Source organism: Musca vetustissima, unplaced genomic scaffold, assembly GCF_032173495.1.
Source record: "Musca vetustissima isolate MV318-11 ecotype Yass unplaced genomic scaffold, APGP_CSIRO_Mvet_v1 utg900, whole genome shotgun sequence".
Classification (NCBI taxonomy): Eukaryota; Metazoa; Arthropoda; class Insecta; order Diptera; family Muscidae; genus Musca; species Musca vetustissima.
In genome coordinates, this window is record NW_026885828.1 from 132674 (window position 1) to 156219 (window position 23546).

The following is a 23546-nucleotide window of genomic DNA, read 5'->3' on the forward strand; positions in this document are numbered from 1 at the left end:
TCGGTGGGGTTTAGTGTTTGGCTTCTTCATGGAGTCATCTATGCTCCGTGTTATGACACTGCACACAAACACACACGCACATAGCAAGACATACACTCTCTCATATGTGTGTGCAAGAGTGTGTGCAATAATGTGAATGGAGAGTGTGTTGGCCTTAATGAGAACCGTTATGCGCGTAAGTCGTTGGCCACGAAAACGAATAAAAGCCTGGCTAAAGAACCCCAAACAACAACAAATGGTCCGAAAGAAAACGAACAAAAACTAACGACAACAAAGAGGAAAGAGACAGCACGCCTCAAGAACAACAAAGAAAATACAATGAAGAAAGCAAACAAACAAGCAGAAGAGCTCCAAACTGAAAGACTTACCATGAAAATGGGGGGAAGCGTAAAATATAAAAAAATAACTCCGAGCTGCGTACATGTCTTGCTGTTGTTGTTGTTGTTGTTGTCGTTAAAACTACTTGCCAAGCACGTTGGTTTTAATACAGTGAAGTCTGCCTAATGTGTTTTCAAACAAATTGTGATATTTTGCTGCAATGAAAAGAAAAAATAAAAAGATTACAAAATGTTTTATAATTCAAAAAATTTAGAGCAGGGTGGGAATTAATCGAATTCCAGAAGTAGTTCTGATGTATATTTCGGCCATATTTTCAAATATATATAAATATTTTATACAAAAATATGTGTAATATAAGTGGACTATGTGGAATGTGGACTACCCTATTATAATAACATACTTGTATGTTGAACTTTATTTTTAAGTTTTGTTTATTATATATAGTGGAGTTACCCAATAAACCCTATCTTCGGATTTAGGTTTAGGTCAGATTGGTATAAATCAATTGGTAATATGTAGAAACCATGTGTGGGGGGTATCAGAAAACCTTATGATGTGCAAAGTTTGGATCAAATGGGATTCAATTACTCGGTAGGGAGGTACTAGAAGGATTGTACCGATTGGCCCCATCATCAGACATGATATTGGCTGAGTATAAATATTCGGTTGTCCAATGTTTGGTTTATTTCTTCAGCAATATTTTTACCATTCAGTACAGAATATATCTGTAATCTCCACCTTCAAATTGGTTACTCCATTCGGGAGTTATCGATATCGACGGACAGACATTTGTTAATGGGTCTATATAATATAATTATATGAAACTGATGTAATAAAAAAGCTTGACGTACAAATCCGATGAGGCACCTTTTCACTATGGCTGATAGTAATATTTGCCTTACGACTAAAGGGAATAACACAACCTGAACACTTCATTTAGTTTAAACGGGTCCCGCTGTTTTATTTATTTATTTTTTTACTTTTGTGAGTTTTTCCTTAACTCTGCGTTCTTGGTTTGAAATTCTGCTTTGGATTTCTTTGGATAATGATATAGCAAATGATCGTAACTGTGTGCGTGTGTGATTTTTGTTGTTATTTTCTTCCTCTACACCATCATCATCTGCTGAAACTGTAAAGCTTTGTATAAACAATAAAAACATGAATCTCCGTATAGCCCATAAGAGCATAAAAACAAAACATACAAGACGTTGCCAAACATTGTGTGTTTACCCTACACGCGGTAATACTGACTCGTATATACTTGTATTACAATTTTATATGAATTTTAATATGAACGACGATTGTACACGTTATGAAATGATTAGTCTAAATTCAAATACCAGATATTATAGAATATTGAGTTCAATAAAATTAATACATTGGGAATAACTGCATTGCATTAGAGGTGATGATATTGAAAATATATTAAAATATATCATCTCACCCTCCCACATACCTAACCTACAGATGATACAAATGACATGTAGGGTATTTCAAAATATAACCAATTGTTGCGCATGCTTGCTAAAGATATATTCTTTTCGCTCTTTTTGGTGTCTTGGATTCGCTTTCTGTTTATGTTGTTGTTTGTTTTTTTGCAAGAACGACGAACACATGTATACAAACATACATATACCGGGAGTTCATAACGTCTTCTCATGTTCATATAACCACAATACTTATCAGTGACGAAGGAGATTCTATTCGGCAAACACTGACGAAAGAGACAGGCAACGCAAAAGATCCAACAAGAGAAATGATTGTTTAAACAAGGCATTACCAAATCTTGGTCCACCAACAAATATACGAAGATATCGCCAACCAACAAGCAAACGAACGAACCCCCAACCAAACAAACAACCAACCAACCATTTCTGAGAAGATTTTTCTCGTTGACTTTGTAACACTGTTTGAGGTTGAGGCTGATGGTGATGTTGTGTTGCTGGTGCTCTTGTTGCTGTTAACGGTGAGAATTCTTGTGTTTTGTTGTTGACAGAAAGACGATAGCGGTAATGTGGACTTAACCAAAGTCAAAGTCAAGGCAGACGGCTAAGTCAAGAGTGTGACTTTGAATGCTGCTCTTCTCAGCAACGCAGACGCTGACTGTGACGCCAACTACTAAGTCACTGGCTTGAGGCAATGGCTAATCCTCTGCCACGGACTGAAGATAGTTTCGATCCGTCAAGCTAACAACAACAAAACTCCCCAACAGACCAAGCCGAAACGTCGCACCAGGCAGCCAGCCGTCGTCCACAGCAGTCACAAATGTGTCTTAATGCTAAAGCTTATTACTTTCGGATCTTCAGTTGCTGTTTTACATTTGCCTTTGTCGGACAGGCTTTGGGAATACGGCCGCAAACAAATCGCCGACACAACATAAAGAGAAATGAAAAAGAAATTGTGACAACCAAAAGCAACAACAACAACAACGAAAATAAAGAAAAGAAAATTAATTTTGAGTAGAAAGAAGAAGAAAAACAAACAAATAAAAATTAATTAAATGCGATAATTTGATGTGAAAGAGTGGTAGTCTAGCATTTGTTATTCGTGTACCAAGATTGTGTTCAGCAAATTTATAACGGTTACCCCCAAAGGGGTCATTAAATTAAAATTAAAACTTGTGTCCACAAACTAAACGTCATTCATTAAAACGGAAAAGAAATGTTAAAAGAAAGTCTATGAAAGAAAACATATAATTTAAAAAAAGCACACACACAAACAAAAAAGAAGAATAATATCGTCAAACAAATTAACAAAATTCATCATCAATACGTCCAGTGGTTGTTATGAGTGATCTAAACTTAAGCCAGGGGATTTTTAAACTGGAATAAATAAATACGAATTTAACAAGGCCTGAGCACACTTTCTAAATCTCTCAAGTGGTCATCTTCCCCTTTCTTTGAAATCAGTGAACAATTTACATAGTGGTGTACACTGGTACGAGCCAAGAATTGCATATATTACATACATACAAATCTTGAAGCAAAACAAACGAAAAATTTGGTTCTTTGGCCCAAGAGTTTGACATTAAATCAAGTTATTCCACCACACCACACCCGCCCGCCGTACGCACAGTTTACAACAGTTATCCACTTGTTGTGCTTTCCAGCCTACTCGCATGCCAGCAACGATTTTGAACCAAAAACCACATCATCTGCAACAGCAGCATCATTATCTGTCTTCTGTTGTTGCCACAACGACAACAGGTTCTCTTCTGCAAGATCGGCGGTAGAAGTGAACAAAGAGCAAAAATCAGCGTATAACAGCATTCCTGCCACAAATATCAGCAATTTAAAACACACACACGCAAACATACGTGTGTTGATATTATTAGCCAGGCGAGTTGCTTCATGGAGTAGCAGCAGCAACAGTATCAAAATCATATCATCATCTGCAGCACAACTGTAACGAGAGGAGGTAGTGCCAGTTAACCACCATATTAACATCGTCATCAGCATCCGACAGTCAAGAGCCAATACCCACGTCCAGCAGCACGTATCACTTGATATTAACATACAGCAGGCCTATAACGTTCTATATTTCTGTTGAAAGTTGTTGCTCGCTGCATTTGTTTGGAACATCAGTTTCCAGTCGCATAGACTGACTGGAGTAACGAAGATCTTTTGTCTTTGTTTTTGCCAAAGCCACTTAACCATTCTAAGCGATCGGCATTGGTATTCTTGTTTGCTTTATGGTAAGTTTTCTTGCAGCTCTTTTTACCCAATAAAACAAAAACAACAAAAAAGACAGCGACCCAGCTCATTCATATCTTGTTTCACTTGTCATAATCTCATCCCAAAACGCGTATCCTTCACTCAATCACTCGGCCGAACCAGAACTGATTCCGAACCAGATATTTTTCCTACTTCGCCATCAAATAAAAATCACATCAATTTCTTTACAATTATCGTTGACTGCAATTAAAAACCACTTCATTTCCATCGTCCACAACATCATCATCATAAAAATCATCTATGCTGCTCTATGACTATGACAGATACAACACCCCACTAATCCGATTGAGAATCTGAGGTCTTGGCCAAGTTCTTTACTCTTCACTGTATGGCTGCCGGGATGGCTGACAATTAAAATGAAACGCTTGCATGCTACAGCAAATTATAGGTTCGGAAGTGAGATATTGCCAAGAGTTAAGCATAATTTGAATACGCTTTGTTGGGAATGGCAAATCTCCTCAGTGTGTTTTTGCATGTTGTGCTTGTGTCTTAAGTCTTTCGTTTATTCAGTTCAGATAATGGCTTCTTTAGAGATACAAAATAATTCTTGTACACGAATCGCTGTCTAGCATCTGAACAATTAACAATGACATTGCTTTGTTTGTCTCATTTCTGCTAGTTGTTTATATATTTGAGGATTTTATGTCAAATTAACTAACTGGTAGATGGATTTGAATTATAACGGTTCAAGGTAATCTAAAATGTATTATTTTAAAAAATAATACAAAATGTCTGCTATTGATTATTATTAAATAAAAAAGCAATTGTATATTTAAGAATATTCCACGATTATTAGGATTCAATATTTCAAAAAGTATGTATATTCGGAGAAAGCACGAACATGCTAATTACATTATTTGATGGAATTAGAACTATAATACAATTAGATTATTATTGGATTTGGAAAAATATTATTGACATTTATTAAAACTTATTCAAATAAATAGAAACTCATTGAAATCGTACTTGAGGTTTACATGTTTTTTTGCTTGTCTTAGTCGAAAATTTATGCAATTTCAGAATTATATATTTGCATACATTAAAACCACTCAATTTAGTATGAAAATTAGGCCAGCCAATTAAATTTATATATGTGAATGAATATTAGATATATACCCAATTAGGAGGATTAGTCCACACATTTAAATGTTGTAATCGTATCTCCGGGAAAATTAGGCCAGCCAATTATATTTATATAAGCGACAGAATAATAGATTTATGCAAATTTAGATGGATAATACCGAATTTTAATATATTGTTTAGGAATCCCATTACGTTTGTTTAACCCTTTAAGTCCAAATATTTACAAAAGGTAATTACAGTATTTGTTTCTGTTACTCATTGTCACATGTTTTTTGTTGGTTCATCAACACGAGGTTTGATGTCTGGTGTTTATACATTATACAGCATTTTCCCCGATTCACTCCACTACAAAAAATAGAACGTTAACTAATACAATATATATATATATATAGCTTCCCACACCTGTCTCAGTTTTTCTTATTATTTTCATTGCATCCAAAATTATCTTGTGTGGTATTTTAATAATTCCTATTGTGATAATAATAATTATAATGAAATTATATCCAATATTTGTTTTCCTGACACTCAATTTATTTATTTCAAGTTGATGTTGTCATTGTTTATCTTTCGCCTTGTTTTCCACCTCGTTATGATGAAATTAATAAAAAAAGTGAAATTCTCTTCAATTAAGTAAGAGACGGACACACACTTGGATACCCACATAAAATAAAAGGGCGCTCCAAATGCAAAAACAATTGACCAAAAATGTATCATCGTCATCGGTGTCGTCGTGATGGTGTCACCGAGTTGACATAATAAATTATGAAACACATCCATACATACATATATACTTTACAAAAACAAGACATCATAAAGAAAACAAACAAATATTACTCGCATAACTGTGTACATCCATTATTGCCATTAGACCAAAAATATAAAAAAAATCCCCATCAACCACGCTCACACCTTTTCTTCGTCCATCATTCAGCGCAAAAAAGAAACGAACAAAAGAAACACACGAAAAGAAGAAGAAATGTTGTAATGCCTCAACAAAGGCCCGCCTTATATGTTCAAGTAAAAGTTGTTAAAAATAAAAATTATGTCGTTATAATTTGTTTGGCAGTGGTGGTAGCGGTGGTAGCGGTGATGACGGCCGGACCGGACGCACGAACGGTGAAATGAATTCAAAGAAAACAAGTCTAATACGAAAAATAGAAATTTGTAATTCATTCTTTTGTTGCTACTGCTGCGAATTAGCCGTTGAGCTTTGCTAATCTGAGAAAAGTCTTGGAAATTATTTCTTATTTTCTTTTCGTTTTTTTTTAATGTCAATAAAATTGCCATAAATATGCCAACAAAATAAAACACATTCACACTCACGACAGAAAGATTGACAAATTGTTATGTATTAGCATTTTTGTGAACATCAACATTAACATAATGTGCGGTGGTTCGGTTGCTGGTCTGCGGCCACTGTCACGGCCGGTCGCATCTTCCCGCAGCAGATTCTTTCCAACTTTGGCCCAAATTGCGATGTCGCGAACCAAGCAACACATTTGCTCGCTCGTTTGCTTTTCACTTTTATTCAAGAAATTATGACAGACCAAAAAGGCCAAAGTGTGGGTAAAAGCTGCCATTTATGGCTGCTAGCTGGCCCTCTCGCTCAATATAGTCTGAATAAAAAACTTTCGCTTTTTTAACATTCTCGTTGATCAAATAAAAAAAAAACAAATATTTTTAACAAAACAACAAATGCTCAACACAACGGCTGAGCTGTTGAAAACAAAAAACCCGTATATATTCATAGTCACCAACACATAGAGAGCGATTGTAAAACTTCCCTTCCATCATCATACACAGATATGGATACGACCACACAAATGCACACTCATACAGCGATACACTAACAACATCAACAACAACCACAACAAAAATATTAAAAAAAAATTAATTTCACTTTTAGTAGTGCGTTTTTATTTCATGACTAATCATTGGGTATGTGTGAGTGTGTGAGACCCTAAAATCAAAACGGAAGCTGCCGGGCAAATGTCCGACCAATGGTTGGTTATCTTCAATTGCAAATGTTTTTGTTACAGAAACCCAAATATTTCTTTTTGGAGATAATCCCTGAAATTGTATAGCATTTCAAAAAGAAATATAAAAAAATCCACTTTTTACATATTTTTGTTGTTTTTTTTTTCTGTTGATATTTTTGGATTTCACACACCTATACATACATACAAATATAGATATCCATTGTAGTTGTGATTATTATTTGCAAATCGAACACAAAGAACGTGACCCAAATTCACTGTTAAACTACTAGGTGTGATTTTTTGTTTCATTTTGGTTATGGAAATTGGGCCAAAATCTCGTGCTTGAGAACCTGTTAATGGCAGCCAACAGATTAGCAGTCAGCTTAGATAGCCGTATCGGAACATCAATATCAACTGGTGAATTTTGTATGTTTGTTTTGCCTTCAAATACGCATACATATACAAAAATGAATTTAATTTTAGAAAACTATTGTCGGAGTAGCAGGTTTCGATTATTTATAGACTTATTTACACATATTTCGTTATAAAAGGATAACATATTAAGAATGTCACATTGCATTGTAGGAGAAAGTAGATTTGTAAGACCGAATACCAACTGTGTTCAGTCAGTATCATCAATCTCTAAAAAATTTCCTATATGTCCTAACAAATTTCAGAATGTCGAAATGACCCGTCTTACACAATAACATCTTCGTAATCACCAGGAAATGAGACTGACCACAGGCAAGAGTTTTTGAGTATTGCACATTAAATTTTGAAAACAGTAAATAAAATTATAATATGGTTATTTTAAAAAGTGGTCCTTTAAATTAAAGGAAAGGAGGAAAATACCTGGTGTCTATATTGGCAATGAAAGAGCCAGTTTTTAGCCAACATTTGGAATATTTTGAAATTAGATATTCATATGGGCGACATAACGATGGTTAAGAGATCGGCGAGTTTGGTCTTTATTAACGACATTAAAATTTATATGAAAATTCGAATATTTTGCAAATCCCGGACGTTACAACCGATATATTGTTATAAAGTAGATTATATAGGCCAGCAATTCGGGATATAGTCGTGATAAACGTTTTCGTCTGTATGTATTCGCTATAAGGCACCAAATTCTAAACCTTTGTACAGAATGGAGTATTATAAATACAGGGACGGAGGGCTATGATCAATTTGACTCGTATTTACACTTGAAGTTTACCTAGAACAGAATAAATGATCATTTACATATCCAAACAGGTCGTACTTATTAAATTCCCATAGTTCCTGAAATCTCATCCTTATATTTTATATTTTTCAAAAGTGTGTGCCAGCAGTAACTCAATTCGAAATTTCTTCAGCTTTTCAACATTGCTTTTATTGATTTCTTTTTCATTTTTGTATTTTTTGTCATTTCTCATACAAAACAAGAACCTTTCTTTCTTCTCGTTCTTGGCAAAAAACTAAATTGTGATTGTCATTAGAGATGTTTGTGTCAACGACCTGTTACGCAAGAGTTATGTCGGCGTAAAAGGTAGACATAATTCCTCATGTCTTCATCAGTGTAGATGGAGATGATGGAAACAAAAACAAGAAGAAAAAACGTTGACAAGAACGGTGGCAGAGTTGGAGGTGATGATGGCGAATTCGAAGAAGAACATTGTTCTAAGTTAACAAAAGGCATTTAGGCTGGCATATTAAGACAGTGGCGTTAACTTTTTACTTTTCGCTTAGCCTTTTTTTTTGTTTTTCTCTACACACAACTGTTATGAATTAAACATAAAGACATGCGGTAAAAGGGAGCCAGACGCTGTATGAAACTACTGGTTAGGGAAGTTTTGGTTGAAAGAAAGTCAAACTGTTAGGCAATTTTGTTAATGAAGTGTTAGTAAGAAATGCCGATTAATAACTTTTCAGGCATTTCCAAAGAAACTGTCCATCTCAGTGTGGTAAAATTGGATTTGATTTCCAAACAAAAAAAGCCGCTTTTGTGGTGTGTCATTGGGAGCTGCAAGAAAATTCATTAATCATCACATATAAATATACCAATTACATTCATAAGACCAGGTCAATTCGATGTTTTCGGTTCCAAAACTCTTGTGCAAAGAAAATTCATTTGAAATGACTCACTTCGTTGCTGTTACCCAGTTGACCACACACCCTAACTATTGTGTGTGAGGATGGCATGCTATCTGTATTTTTAGTAGGGCGTAGTGACTAACTGTGATCTGTTTTTTTTTTCTCTCGTTTTAGATGGGGCCAGATAAACCAATGAATGCGACGAGTAGTTCGCCCCCCATACATTGTGATTATGTAACTACGAACACCGGAAAAAATACCTGCCAAGCCAAAGAAACGCCATCCGCAGCAGCCATGTTCTGCACCAAACTGAGAAAACACTTCACACAGATCAAAAACCAGAGCCATCCGGGACGTCGTTGTCAATATCAGAAGCTCAGCAGCAGTTCCAGCGCAACAGTACAGAAGACAAAGCCCAGCACCAGGAGCCGGCTAAGCAGCCTCATGAATTTGATCAGCATAACGACACTAGTTCTGGCGACGTTCATAACCACCGCATCGGCGAATCCCGTTTTTGTCGATAATCCCAGCTTAGCACAATGTAAGTTCATAACCCGAATAGCATTAGGAATTTTTTTAGCGTCCAAAAAAAAACCTTGTTTGTTTTCTTATCCATTTCCATTTCAACGCAGCAGAGAATGAAAGCAACTACAATAGTAGTTCTTTAGCTATTAGCATATTGTAGACAACGATGTCGGTTAAGTAGAAACAAAAATATTTAGACTCAAATGTCAATCAAAATGTTGGAATTTCTTTTTTATCACATCCGAAAGAGATTTGTTTTCTATTTTAATTGTGTGAAGCCAAAGGCGGTCGTGGTTCAAAACATGTTTGTGTCTTAAGTCTATTGTTTTGTATCAATGTAATTTAGCTATTATCGTGTACTTGTCAACAGTCCATAAAAGTGCAACTTCATATTAAAATTGACAACAGAAACAAGTGCAATGTATATATCTGTATCTATGTGGACATTTTAAGTAGGCCAAGAAATGTAGAATCATGCATTCCAGGATGGACCCTGAAATGTACCTATTAAATGTATGGCAGATTTTTTGGATTTCAGGCTATCGTATTTACAATCGATATATCGTTATGAACGATTTTAACTTAAGAACAATTCTGAAACCTGTTTTTAAAAATTTTGAATGTATGGGTCCGATTAGAATACAATTATACACGCGTATATACGACAGCAAAGCAGTTTTTATCCAGATCACCGGCATCGGGTCGAATTAATTTTAGGCTAATAATCAATAATATTTATTATTAGATAACTCTATGCCACAAAATATTGTTAGCGTGGTGGTAAATTGCTTTTGCAGACGAATTCTTCTCTTTGAGAGCCCTTGATTGTGGGCAAAAATTATACGAGAAGAGATATAAAAGTATTTCATAATGCATCGGCAGCAAAAAATCTGCAAAAATTCTAATCTAAAATGAAATTTTTACTTTTACGAAATATAATTTAATTTACATGGGACACTGACATTGGCACGTTCTTCACAGCCAAAATCGAATACTATGCCTCTTGTTGGCTTAATAATAAAAATAAAACTCTTTCGACATCATCCATACCATAAATTCCATGAGAACAAAGTTTCGATTTGTTTGTTTTAGTAATGAAGAAGTAGGCGCACTTGTTCTATCTAACCCGTTTTATATTTTGGTATGGCATGGCATGGTGTGCTGGCATGTATCAGGTTTCCATTAGAAGAGTGTGTTAGTAACAGATACACAAACAATTCATGTGGCATAAAATAGAAGTTTTGCTTAAACGCTTGTAGTAGCAATGAAAGCATCGGAGCTCATCCGTTTTACAAGGAATTCGTTATAAATTACAGAGTAGAAGTTGATCACTGCTACCAGTTGATCTATATGTGTGCTTCCTGTTTGTGTGTGTGTGAATGTATGCACTGCCTTACGCTTTGTGGCATGAGCGTTAACAACACACCCACCAACTTTCAACCAGCAACAGCGTCATCTCGGCCACAGCAACCTGTCTCGTATTAAATGTTCCACTTTTCAGAAAATTTCCAAATAACACATCTCCAACAACACCAGTCAGTCTGTTAGTCAGGCAACCAACCCACCAGCCATCCAGTCAGTCAGTTAGTATAACTGCCATTTGCTGCTGCCGAAGTTGTTGTTCTTGTGGTCTTTGTTTGTTTTGTTTTTGTTAAATCAGTGACAGCGGTTTTTTAACTTTCTCTCACGTAATTATCTGATGGATTTCTTATCTTTAGGAACAAATACGTTAAACAAAATGTGGAGGAAAAAAACTACAACAAGAAAAGGTAAACCCGCAGCGTCAGTCAGTCACTCAGCCAGCACCATTGTTTGACTTCTTTCATAGTTAAATATTTACACTCACAATGAAATCTCAGTTGATTTTATCTAGGCAAATTTCTTCATTTCTTCAAATTTTCAAGACGTGTACTGTGGGAATTTGATAAAAACAAAAACAACAACAGCAACAGCAATGCCAGTTATCAACTACTCCATGGTTGAGGTAGTCCCACAGTGAGCATGTCCCGCAAATTTGTCTGTCTTCATATGTTGTTCCCCTTACGAAGCAGGTTCGCCAAAACAAATTAACCCCACATGCCAGTGTTTATGAGTTGACTTCATGCCAGCCGTACTATCTGTGGTGCATCGGAAACGAATTAGTGCGGCATAAAACAAAAACACAACATGTTGCAGCAGCAACGAATCAATTCCATTCTAACGGGACTACGACACAGATTTGCATAAAGATCAACATCAGCGCACTCACATCCATTCCAGTCTGGCAAGTTATTTGCCAAGACAAATAACTTTGACTGCAACCGGTGGATGTTGAGTATTGCACATTTGAATGCATCTGCAAGGCTGGTTAAGGACTACAAGAGCTGGACTGGCAAATGACCAATTGTTAACCAAGATTTTTCCCCCCTCCACCAAACTTACAGTCATATCATATTCCGATATTGTCAAGAATGTGAATGTGGCAGTGGAGAAAACTCAGCTACTAATGGATGGAAACGAGTTCTCGCAGAACTACACCATTTATACCTATATACTCGTATGTATGGATATGACTACCAATGACCGTCGTACGTCTTTTCGCCCATCTGACCAACTATTTACACTACAAATTGCTTACTTCCACTATTTATTGACTCATTCACAATTTCAAGATAACAGAAAACGAAATGGCCAATCATATATTCCGCAAACAAACCACAGCCGGAGTCATGGCAAGCACGTTTTCTTTGGAAGATCTGGTAGGAATTTTTTTAATGCCCCTAAGACATACCATTAACCCATTGTTGAAAACACGGATACTTTTAAATATGTTCATATTCATAATAGAGTTCTGTGCGACATATTTTATGTATGAAGTGAATTTGTTTATGAAATTTATTTGTAATCTATGTAAATCTATTAAATCTACTATCTATTAAAAAAATAATCTAAATTATAGAGGGTATTATTATATTCGACATATTTCTCTTTGTTCTACAAATATAGGGTGATTACACTTTTTTTTGCTCATGAGGTTTTATTAAACCTATGCCCATCATATGTTAAAATTCTTCTTGTCGCATTTATTAAACTATCGTCGAGTTCTAAGTACCATGGTTAATATTTAAATACGCCTATTATCTGTCTGCAAACATTGGTTTCTATCGTTTAAATAAACAATAACAATCGTTACAAATTATTCTTTCGACTTTTAAATAGTTCGTTCGATTTATACCTGTCGATTTCAAAGAATTGTGCTACCGTCAAAACCATTTGATTTTAATTGCACCCGAGTGGGTTAAAAATAGAAGTGGTTCTGCTATTACAGAAAACATTTGCCTGTCCGTCTATCTGACAGTTTGTCTATTGCATTTCTTTGGCCACACGGCGAAATGCTTGGAAAGTCAAATCACTGCTCTGCAGCGTCAATATTGGTTGTTGTTGTTGTTGGCGTTGTTATTGCTGTTGTTGCGGCTCTTATAAGTATTGGAGTATTTTAAATATTATATTCTTTTTGGGTCATGCGTCAGTCAGACGGCCAGATCGTCGCACGGTCGGTCAGCCAAATAGTCGGCTAGCCATTCGGCTATTGTGTACCATCACTTAACTCACAGCCGATGTGGTCGTCGTTAATGTTACCAACAAAACAACCAACGCCAATCAATGATAGATAAACACAACAGCGACTAAAAGCCAAAACAACAGCAACTCATCTGCGCCAACGTCAAATTTCGGCTGCCGGTTGAGCTGTAGCATATGGAAAGCTGCGCAGTCGCTTAATGTCCAGTTGTGGGCTTTCAAAAAACGAACTTGCGCCCATGCGCCGTCTACGTCGTTGCGACTAATTTTACGAGCGCAGCTACCGATTGTTGTTGTTGTCGATGTTATTGGCGAGAATGTTTTCAGTGGTTTTTGTTTGTGAATTCGTCCACGGTTGGTTGTTGATGTTGTTGCTGTCTTTTTGAGAATTTGAATATATGGGAATGTGGGTTCTTTGGCAAACAGGGCCCCCTAGACAATGGTCGTATCGCTTGTTTTGTTTTTGTGGGTGACTTACTAACTGACTGCCTACCAATCGACCGCACGATTCATCGACCAAGTGTAATATTGGTTATTTGTCGCTGCTGCCGGTGATGGTGATAGCGGTGCGGTCGGTGGTGCTGGTGTTTGTCGCAATGAAAGTAGGTCGCGTGCTGTTTCACTGTCTCACATATTCCGAATATCTATCTGTGCTTCCTTATAATTCCGCTGCCATTCGTCGACAGTGTTTTGTTTATTGGCCGATGGGGGCAGGCTGGCTGATCGCTTGACTGGTGGGTCGTTCTCTGTGCCAGTAGAACTACATTCGTATGTGTGTCGTCATGTATGTTTTCACGTTTTTTTATGATGGCTGAAGAAACAATGAAAACAAAGCCTTAGAGCCGTGTATGCAACCTTATCTTATATCTCGTCTCAGCCCTCCCGATCGTTGCTGCTATCTTCCTTTTGGCACACTTAGATATCTGCCGTTTCAGCTTTTGTATTTCTCTCAGCGAGATGAACATTTTATTAAATACTTTTGATTTTTTTTTTTTCAAATTTCACTGTTAAAAAACAACAAATAAAAAAACGAAGTTCATTGTGTTTCCCTTTCACTTATTCAACTTTTTTGTTTGTTTTGGATGCTAATTGCCGTTGATTTTTTATTCTTTTTTTTTCTGAGCATTTCCAATGTCTTTCTTTTCGTGTAGTCTTTAATGGCAACTCTTTTGTGAGTTGCCTGAAAAATGTTACCATCATCAATGATGCCTGACTGACTGACATCTGGACTATTTGTCGGTTAGCCTTAATAGGCCACAATTAAATTCAGATTGACGGGTCGCCTGTGATAGGTTTTGTTTGTATTCACTGTATATGTAGTTCGTTTTTCCTTCTTTCTCTATACGAAATGTCCAGATGTTGTTCTCCGAAATAGTTATAAATTGTAAGACAATATTCATCCAAAAAATACGTTTCAGAATAAAATCATGAATAACTTTTGTACTTTTGTGTATTAATTAATATCCTAAAAGAAAATAAAATCCAAATATGTGTCTAAAGAAGCCAGCCAGGAAAATAATGACGGAAACGGATGAAATATAACTATAAGAGTGTTGCAGATAATATCCAAAAGGGGGCAAATTTGTTTAATTCAAATTGATTAACGTTGAATAATGGCGTTCTTCTGTTCATGTAAATTCTGTTCCTGCAAATCCGATTACTAAATATACAGCATTACCCACATAACTCACCCAAGGCACAAAAATAATTCCAAACTTTATGTGTAGTGTCTCTGTGTCTTCTCATTCTTCATCGACATACAAAACGGTTGTTGTTTATATCTTTCCTTAAGTTCTCACTCATAACAATTTCATTGACCCTTTTTAAGAAGTCGAAATGCAGGATCAGTTACCACAAGAAATATGATATACGTCAAATATACGATATGAGAGAGGATTTAAATGTTGGCTACAAATCGTAAATCGTGTAAACTGTTTTTAAGCCAAGTAAGAGATACACCAAATGGGATGGTCAAGTCATTAGCGTTCGTTCTTCCATTCGGCACACAGCCCGGCAGATAAGACCAACACAATGACAAGCAAATGATTTGTGGAGCTGGGTACTGTGGCATCACATTTACACGCAACGAAGAAGAGGAAGAAGAATACCATGACAATGATGGTCAGTAGCCAGGCGTTTTGCCGTTGAGTGACCGCATTTTGAAGACCCGCCGCTCCACCGGCAATACAAAGAAAATCGCAAGAAGCAGTTAGTCAGTTAGTTAGTTGGTTGAAACGACCGACTATCGTCTGCTGCCGATCGCTTTTACAAACCCATCTAAGCTAGAGAAGGAAGTCATTTAGAATTTATTACGTTAATTATATGAAATTACTGCCATCACCATCAGCTTGATTTTGGGGAGAAGCAGAAGAAGAAGAATAAGATATTATGATAGCGACTAAAACAACCCAAATACCACTGAACAAATAGGAGATACATTCAACAGACACAAACACACGCACACACACCAAAAACAACAACCATGAAATTCGCAGAAGAAAAACGATTTTTGATATTTTCCCACTTCTCACTGAGATTGGGGAATGAAAACTTTCTAAACGTTTAACAAAACAGTGAGACACTTCAGAAAACTGGACAATAGCCTGTCACTCCACATTAGCATGGAATCATGTCACACGCTACTATTATTCCCTCTACACCGCACTATCTAATTATAGAAACTCCTCATTTCCCATTTCAGTTCAATCGGGTAGAAATATACGACATTTGCCCTGCATAGTGAGGAAATCTGGACGATCAGGAGTGTGTATGTTCGCCATCGATTGTATCAAACAGAATGGAACACATTTGGGCACCTGTATTGATCGCTTCTATTTCGGATCGTGTTGTGACATCAAGGTGAGTAACCCTATTTGTTTTTCGAAATTGAAATTCAAGTTTAAATTCTATTTTTTTTACAGGATGAAGGTGCATTGTTTGCCCCTGAGATCGGAGATAATAGCATCGATCAGAACACCATATCGCATCACTTTACATCGGAATCCACCACAATGCCTACAAGTGCTTTGTTCAAGTTGACAACTTTGGGAACACACATTGACAGTAATACTACCTTGCAACAGCCACAAGCCGATTTGACTCAAATATCCAACATTGTTACACAGAGCATGGCTTCGGCAGCATCAACACAACAACATACTCGCCGGCCGGTTACACAACAGACAAATGCCACCACAATCAGTTCCACAAAGCCCAGCACAACAACCACCAACAAACCTCCACAGTCCACCACCCACAAACAGTCGCATTTTGTGATTAGAACCACAGCTAAGCCGACAAAAGGTAGCACCGGTGGTGGAAAACCCTTGTATAACACAACGACCAAGAAAAAGAAGATTACAACAACAACTTCGACGACAACAACCACCACCACTACTACTACACCTCGACCAATTCTCACCACCACAGCCAACAGCAAACTGTCACAAGACGAATTGCCCTTGGAGGTCACCACACCACCCACAAAACTTTTCACATTCCAAACGGTGGAAACCACTGTGGCAACACCCACCGAACCGACCAAATTAATGGAATTTGTTACCACGCAACGCATTGTACCACCAAAAACAACCAAGTCACCACAAACTACCGTTGCTCCAACCCTGGCCCACAATGTAACAGCAACGACAGCCCATCGACCCACAATAAAACCCAAGCCACAAACCAGTCGAAAACCCAGTACAACGAAAAAACCCCAGAGCAATAAACGGACAACGGTCAAACCAAGCACCAAGCCACAATTGCCCACAACAATGGCGGATCAAACGAAGCAACAAAATACATCCGTGGCTGCCTCCACTTCAACCTCCACCACCACCACCACAACAATAACAACAAATTTAAGTGCAACAACAGCAAATGCCACCATTACCAAATATCCCGCTGGATATAGACCCAAACCGAAACCCACAGCCACAATTACCAAGGTACCCAGACCAACAACTACTTCATTTAAGCCCAGACCCAAACCAAGCACTACCCATGCGCCGGAAGAGCCCACTACAACTGAAGCCCCCAAAAAGGTACCAGTAACGTCGACCACAACAACCAGTACATCTGCATCCAGCAGCACCACAACAACAACTACCACAACTTCGACCACAAAGAAACCTCATACCACCACTAAGAAGACAACAACTACGACGACGACTATGCCACCAAAGATTCAAAGCACCGATGCACCTGTGGTCAGCATTTCCACCACTCAAAAGCCAGGCTTAGTAACGTGGACTAATATTGACACCGAACCCATTGATCCAAACAAAGCATCAGACTCTTGGATACCAGTTACAACATCAGGTCCCAGTGTTACTAATAAGACAGAGGGTAAGTTTTCCAGACCCAACATGCGTTCAGAACTGTAGGGTCTTATTTGGTTGGCGCCCCATTCAAATAATTAAAACTATCGAATTTTGCTGTCGAGATTTACGACCTTTGATTATTATTGACATGCTAAGAGCACGCGGATAAAATAAGTTCTATTAAAATTGTCAGTATAACCTAATTTGTTAGCGATCTTAGTGGCAGATTTAAGACTTTTAAAATTAACAATTTTTAATGTTATGATACGTTATAGAAATTAAGATATATATATATATAAATGAGATTTATGACAAAATTATTCAAAAAATTGTCCTAATATTAATTACTTTTAATATTTCTTTTTGCAGAAGATATCGAATCGAATAAATACGAGGAACTTGGTGTCTCTGTATCCACCAGTATTAGTGCTGTGGTGAATAACAATACCATATTTGTTTCAGCACCACAAAAACCGATTATCTTCCAGACATCGTCCAGTAGTACCACAACGTCGACGACACGCAAACCCACTACAACTAGCGCCAGCACAACAACGACAACACCTAAGCCCACAACCACCACCACCACAACAACGACGACAACAACACATAAACCTCCCACTCAATATACATCCCCAACAACAACGACAACAACCACAACCCCTAAACCCACCACACCATCGACCACAACAACTACCTCCACCACAACTCAAAACCCTATACCATCAACAAATCCTCCAAAACCCATTACCGAAGCACCATTTGTTGCGTCATCTATTACACCACCACAGCCCCCGGCCACAGATATTCCAATTGTTGATCTATTCACCACTGAAAGTCCCGAAAGTCTGGCGGTGAATGTCTCCATTACGAACAGTTTGGAAGGTGTCGACTATAGACAAGGTAATTGATGACCCAGTTGGCAGTATGACTAGAGTATAATCGTAATCGTTTTCCCCATCATTTCAGTTTGCGGTCGTAGAATGTTCCCCGAACCACGTATTGTTGGTGGTTCCAATGCCGCCTTTGGACGTTGGCCATGGCAAATATCTCTGAGGCAGTGGCGTACATCGACCTATTTGCATAAGTGCGGAGCAGCATTGCTGAATGAAAATTGGGCCATTACCGCGGCACATTGTGTAGATAAGTAAGTCGATATCGGGGAATTCAATTCTCGTTTGATGCTAAAAACTAGATACAAAGGACATAGTAACAATCATTGCGAGTTTTGAAAGTGCGATCATGCTCATATAATTTGAAATATCGAAAAATGTATATGTGGTAAAAATTATAGATTTATAGGTTTTGTATATGGCTAGAAGCGAAAATACGTGCTAAAGTACGTGACGATGGTCCATAACTACGGTCTATACCAATTATAATGTAGGGACGGATGGACACAATCAATACTGATAGTTGAGATATGAAGATCCGTATATCAGTTATTTTATTTATTTATTCACCATTCTGATATGTTCTTTTAAATAAACTTGAAGGTGTTATAGGTTTTACTTACATTAACAAATTTCTGCAAAATCGAATTTCTTACCTGAAAATAGAAAAAAAATTAAACACAAAATTAGAATATTAATTATAGGTGTAAATAGAAAATTTTAAATATACAAATTTAAATTTAAAAACTATGCTTTGAAATCCTAACAAAAAAACAAATCAGGCATTTCCTTCATTTCAGCATTGCAAAAAATATATTCATTGGATATTTCTTATAATCGATAAAATTTGAAACGTGTTGTATTCATTAAAATCCGTTTCCGGACAAAATATAACCTAGTAGTAGCCGAGGCCTTAACGCAATCATAGCTACGTTCCGCTCAATACTCAAGAAAATAATTATAAATGCCTAGAAACATATATTCATACTCCGAAGACATATATTAAATTGTTTGTATCGAAAAATGTAAAAGTCTAAATAGATTTGTTAAGAAAAACGATTAGAGAGTTCTAATTATAAAAAACAATAATAGATTTTATTAATTAAATGATAAAATATTTAAATAGATAGATAGATAAATAATTATTTTTTTTTTAAATTTTTAGTGTTCCTCCTTCGGATCTTCTATTGCGTCTGGGTGAATATGATTTGGCTGAAGAGGAAGAACCCTACGGTTACCAAGAAAGAAGAGTACAAATTGTAGCCTCTCATCCGCAATTCGACCCACGAACATTCGAATATGATTTGGCACTATTAAGGTATGCTCCATATAGTGAACATATTTAAATCGATTTCAATAAAAACAATTTAATTACATATTTGCAGATTCTATGAACCGGTCACATTCCAACCGAACATTATACCCGTTTGTGTGCCAGACAGCGATGAAGATTTCATTGGTCAAACAGCATTTGTTACTGGGTGGGGTCGTCTCTATGAGGACGGCCCATTACCCAGTGTACTGCAGGAGGTTGCAGTTCCCGTTATCAATAACACCATTTGTGAATCCATGTACCGATCTGCCGGCTACATTGAACACATACCGCACATATTCATTTGTGCGGGATGGAAGAAGGGCGGTTACGACTCATGTGAAGGTATATTTGAACGACATAAAATGTATTTATAATATTTTTAATGAATTCGTATTATTTACTATTCAGGTGATTCTGGTGGACCCATGGTTCTGCAACGTGAATCCGACAAACGTTTCCAATTGGGCGGCGTTATTTCCTGGGGCATTGGCTGTGCCGAGGCAAATCAGCCAGGAGTTTATACAAGAATTTCCGAATTCAGAGACTGGATCAATCAGATTTTACAATTTTAGGCTTATACTTCAATTCAGCATCGACGATCACCGATCGACGACATCTGTAGTAAATAATCATCATTTGTATTTATATATGTATGTGTTAGTTAGTTAGTTACCTATGTAAATCGAGCTATTGTAGACAATAGTGTTTAGTGTAGTTTTATTTAATGCCTTAGTTGAGTAGCGACTTCGAACCCATCCCTATTTAATTTGTCTAATTTATTATATTTCGTTATTTTAACAAATTAGAGCAATAATTTTCGTTATTATTATTTACAAGTGATTATTTTGATGTGATTCGATATTCCTTATTTAAAAAACACACACACAGACATACATGCATACAGAAACAAGAACAAGAGTACGACAATAATGTGCAGCGAATGCAAATCTCAAACGAAATCAACTTGTTCCTTGGTTATATTCAGTTTCTGTGGAGGATTGTTCAGGACTGAAACCCAATTTTGCAAATATATACGAGCGTATTTGAACAAGATTCTTTTTGGGGATTTACGGTCCTCTAAAATATCCAAATTGGAGATATTGGTCTAAACAGTTTTTTGTATTATATAACCATTGAAACGACTGATTTCATTTGAGCTTGAAATTAGTTTGAATCGATTAGAGTTTTATTTTTTAAAGTATACAACAAATATCCGATCTTAATCCATTTTATTATAAAAAAGACGAATGTGAAACAACAATTGTAAATATGAGTAGGCAACACAGATACAGACACAGACATATCATCGAAATTCCCCCCTCAACTGGGATGAGAAACGCATCGACATAACTTAGGTTCAATTCATTAATTTTGTATTTAAGGCCCACACTCACACAAATGAATACTGACCCACATTCACCTACTCACCCACTCATCACATGCACGCACACACACACAATCGATCATAAACAAGCGAACAATTAGTTTAAGGAAAGTAATGTAACGTTTATTTTTTTCTTTTCTTTTTTATTAAGTAATAAACATTAGATAATTATATGGTTATATAAATTATTTTATTTAATTTTTAACAATAATTACATTTACAACAACAATAATGACGATTGCAATTATTTTATTGATTGAAATGTAAACAACAACAACAATTGGCAATAATAAATTACAAATTACTTTATATAATAATAACAACAACAAAATCAATTTGTTTTGGGCGATTCGGGAAAGTTGAATAAGCTTCGCACAATCGTTTGCAAACTTTCACGTTACCTTTTTGATCGTTGTCAGCTGTCAGCTTGTTCATTTCGAAAACGCTGAATGAGTTTTAGAAAAATATTTATTACAATAACATCTCTTTATAAATAATGTAACTAATAAAAATTGCAAAAGAAACATAACTATTCGATTACAATGAAGTACTAATGATATAATGTTCGATCTCCCTTATGATGAATAAATCAGCAATAGAAAATAACTAAAGTCCTACAGTGCGTAAAGCTCAAAAACTTGGAATTACAGAAATAATTTTCTTGCTGTCTGATCAACAGAAACCTCAAATTATAGAAAATCATATTTTTTAAATACCATAACATTTTTGAGACTATATCCACCTGAAAAAGTCATTCATTCCAAATTGGATTTTAAAAAGAGTTGTTTGTTTTTGCTTTGACTATCTTCCTGTCATTTATTATTGGCCGAAGTAATAGTAGAGATATATAGTTATACACAGTTGCCTATGACTAAAAATGTTCGATCTTTCGATTTTGTCAAGCATGTTCAAAATCGATTTTAAACTTTTAAAATTTTGATTTTGTTTGTCAACCGATAAAATAAAGTTCTGGAATGTGTAATTTTAGGGCAACATGGGCTTTGTGGTAATAAACCAAATATTTATGAAGAAAGACGAAAGACAAGTTTGTGGCTTCCTCAAAGATCAAAGATTAGACATGTTCTAACCTACAACAACTACCCCTGATTTGTATCACCAAAAGAGTTTAAATTATTTTTTTATATTTTTACTCCTATTTTATTGGTCATATTCATTAGAAATGTTCCCATTATACCCTTCACCACACTGTGGTACAGGGTATTATGTCTTTGTGCGTATGTTTGTAAAAGTCAAAAGAATTTGAAAATCGATGCAGATATATCTATATAGGTTTGTCCGATTCTACAATAGTTCATCCAAGTCACAATATCTGACCGACTAAGACAAAATTTTGCACAGAGTACTGTATAAAGTATAGATTAAGTTGTGTGAAGTTGTGTTAAAATCGGTTCAGATTTAGATATAGCTCCCATATATATTTTCGTCCAATTTTATGTATATGCGTCTGTTACAATAAAAATCTTTGTAGCATGATGAAGGGTATCATATAGTTGGCCACGAATTTTCTATTTTCCTTACTGGTTTAAATTTAACATTTTTGATGCAACAGATTTCACGAAAATCAAAACATCTACTCTAGGCGGAAAAATCTACAGTATCGACTGTCGATAATAATGGATTACGGATAATAACGGTTATAAATAATATTCGATTATCGATAATTATTCGCAATGGGAAATTTGTATAATACCCAGTAGAAGTAATGTATTCAGTGTGTTGACCAATGAAGCCACCTAAATCTTTTGAATAACGAGAATGTAAAATGGTACATTTTACCCATATTCGTATTTTTAATGGAATACTACGATTTTTTAGTGTTCCAAATGCGGAATTCTACTATTTTAAGATCTACGACTGTTCCCTGCGCGTGGAACAAAATTTTATTTTTTAGTGTTTTTGTATCGGAACGGATCATAATGTTTATTTTCAAGCATTGATTAAATCACGGGCAGTGGTCGACATGATCTTATTAAAGTGAATTAAAAAGCGTCATAGATCTAACGCCTCAGATTTACAACACCTTTTATTCAAATTTATTAAAATATATATTAAAACCCGCATTTAAAGATGTTCAACATAAAAAACATTGTTATTCTCGTTCCTAGTACACATTGTCTTAAACAATATATTTTTTTTCAATAAATTTTTACAAATTATGAACTTCCCGCACATTTAACCTTATGACCCATTGTGCAAAATCATATGAGTCGTAGCAAAAAAATACACAAAAACTAATTAAAAAGTTAAGATTTTTATGAGGTGCTGTCATAAATTGTGTGTTGTTGGCTTCTTTTATGGCCAAACTTTCATTTTCATAATA

General features: G+C 36.0%; 2 protein-coding genes across 2 annotated transcripts in view; both read left to right on the top strand.

The window, feature by feature from the left end:
- Positions 1-169: 169 nt before the first annotated feature.
- On the top strand, positions 170-18374 carry LOC133333064 (mucin-2; the record flags this gene model as incomplete). Its single annotated transcript, XM_061541397.1, has 8 exons — positions 170-175; positions 9383-9749; positions 12157-12269; positions 12385-12448; positions 15993-16150; positions 16213-17081; positions 17157-17638; positions 17983-18374. Coding segments are annotated over exons 1-8 (2451 nt in total), but the record flags the coding sequence as incomplete, so codon positions are not given.
- A 21-nt stretch (positions 18375-18395) lies between these two features.
- The window catches only part of LOC133333065 (serine protease filzig), a 37771-nt gene continuing 32620 nt past the window's right edge, over positions 18396-23546 (top strand). Inside the window, exons 1-5 of the mRNA XM_061541398.1 lie at positions 18396-18516; positions 18583-18760; positions 19672-19824; positions 19892-20163; positions 20230-20391. Coding sequence (XP_061397382.1) covers positions 18597-18760; positions 19672-19824; positions 19892-20163; positions 20230-20391 — 751 coding nt within the window. The 5' untranslated portion in view covers positions 18396-18516; positions 18583-18596. The remainder of the gene's footprint in view (positions 18517-18582; positions 18761-19671; positions 19825-19891; positions 20164-20229; positions 20392-23546) is intronic.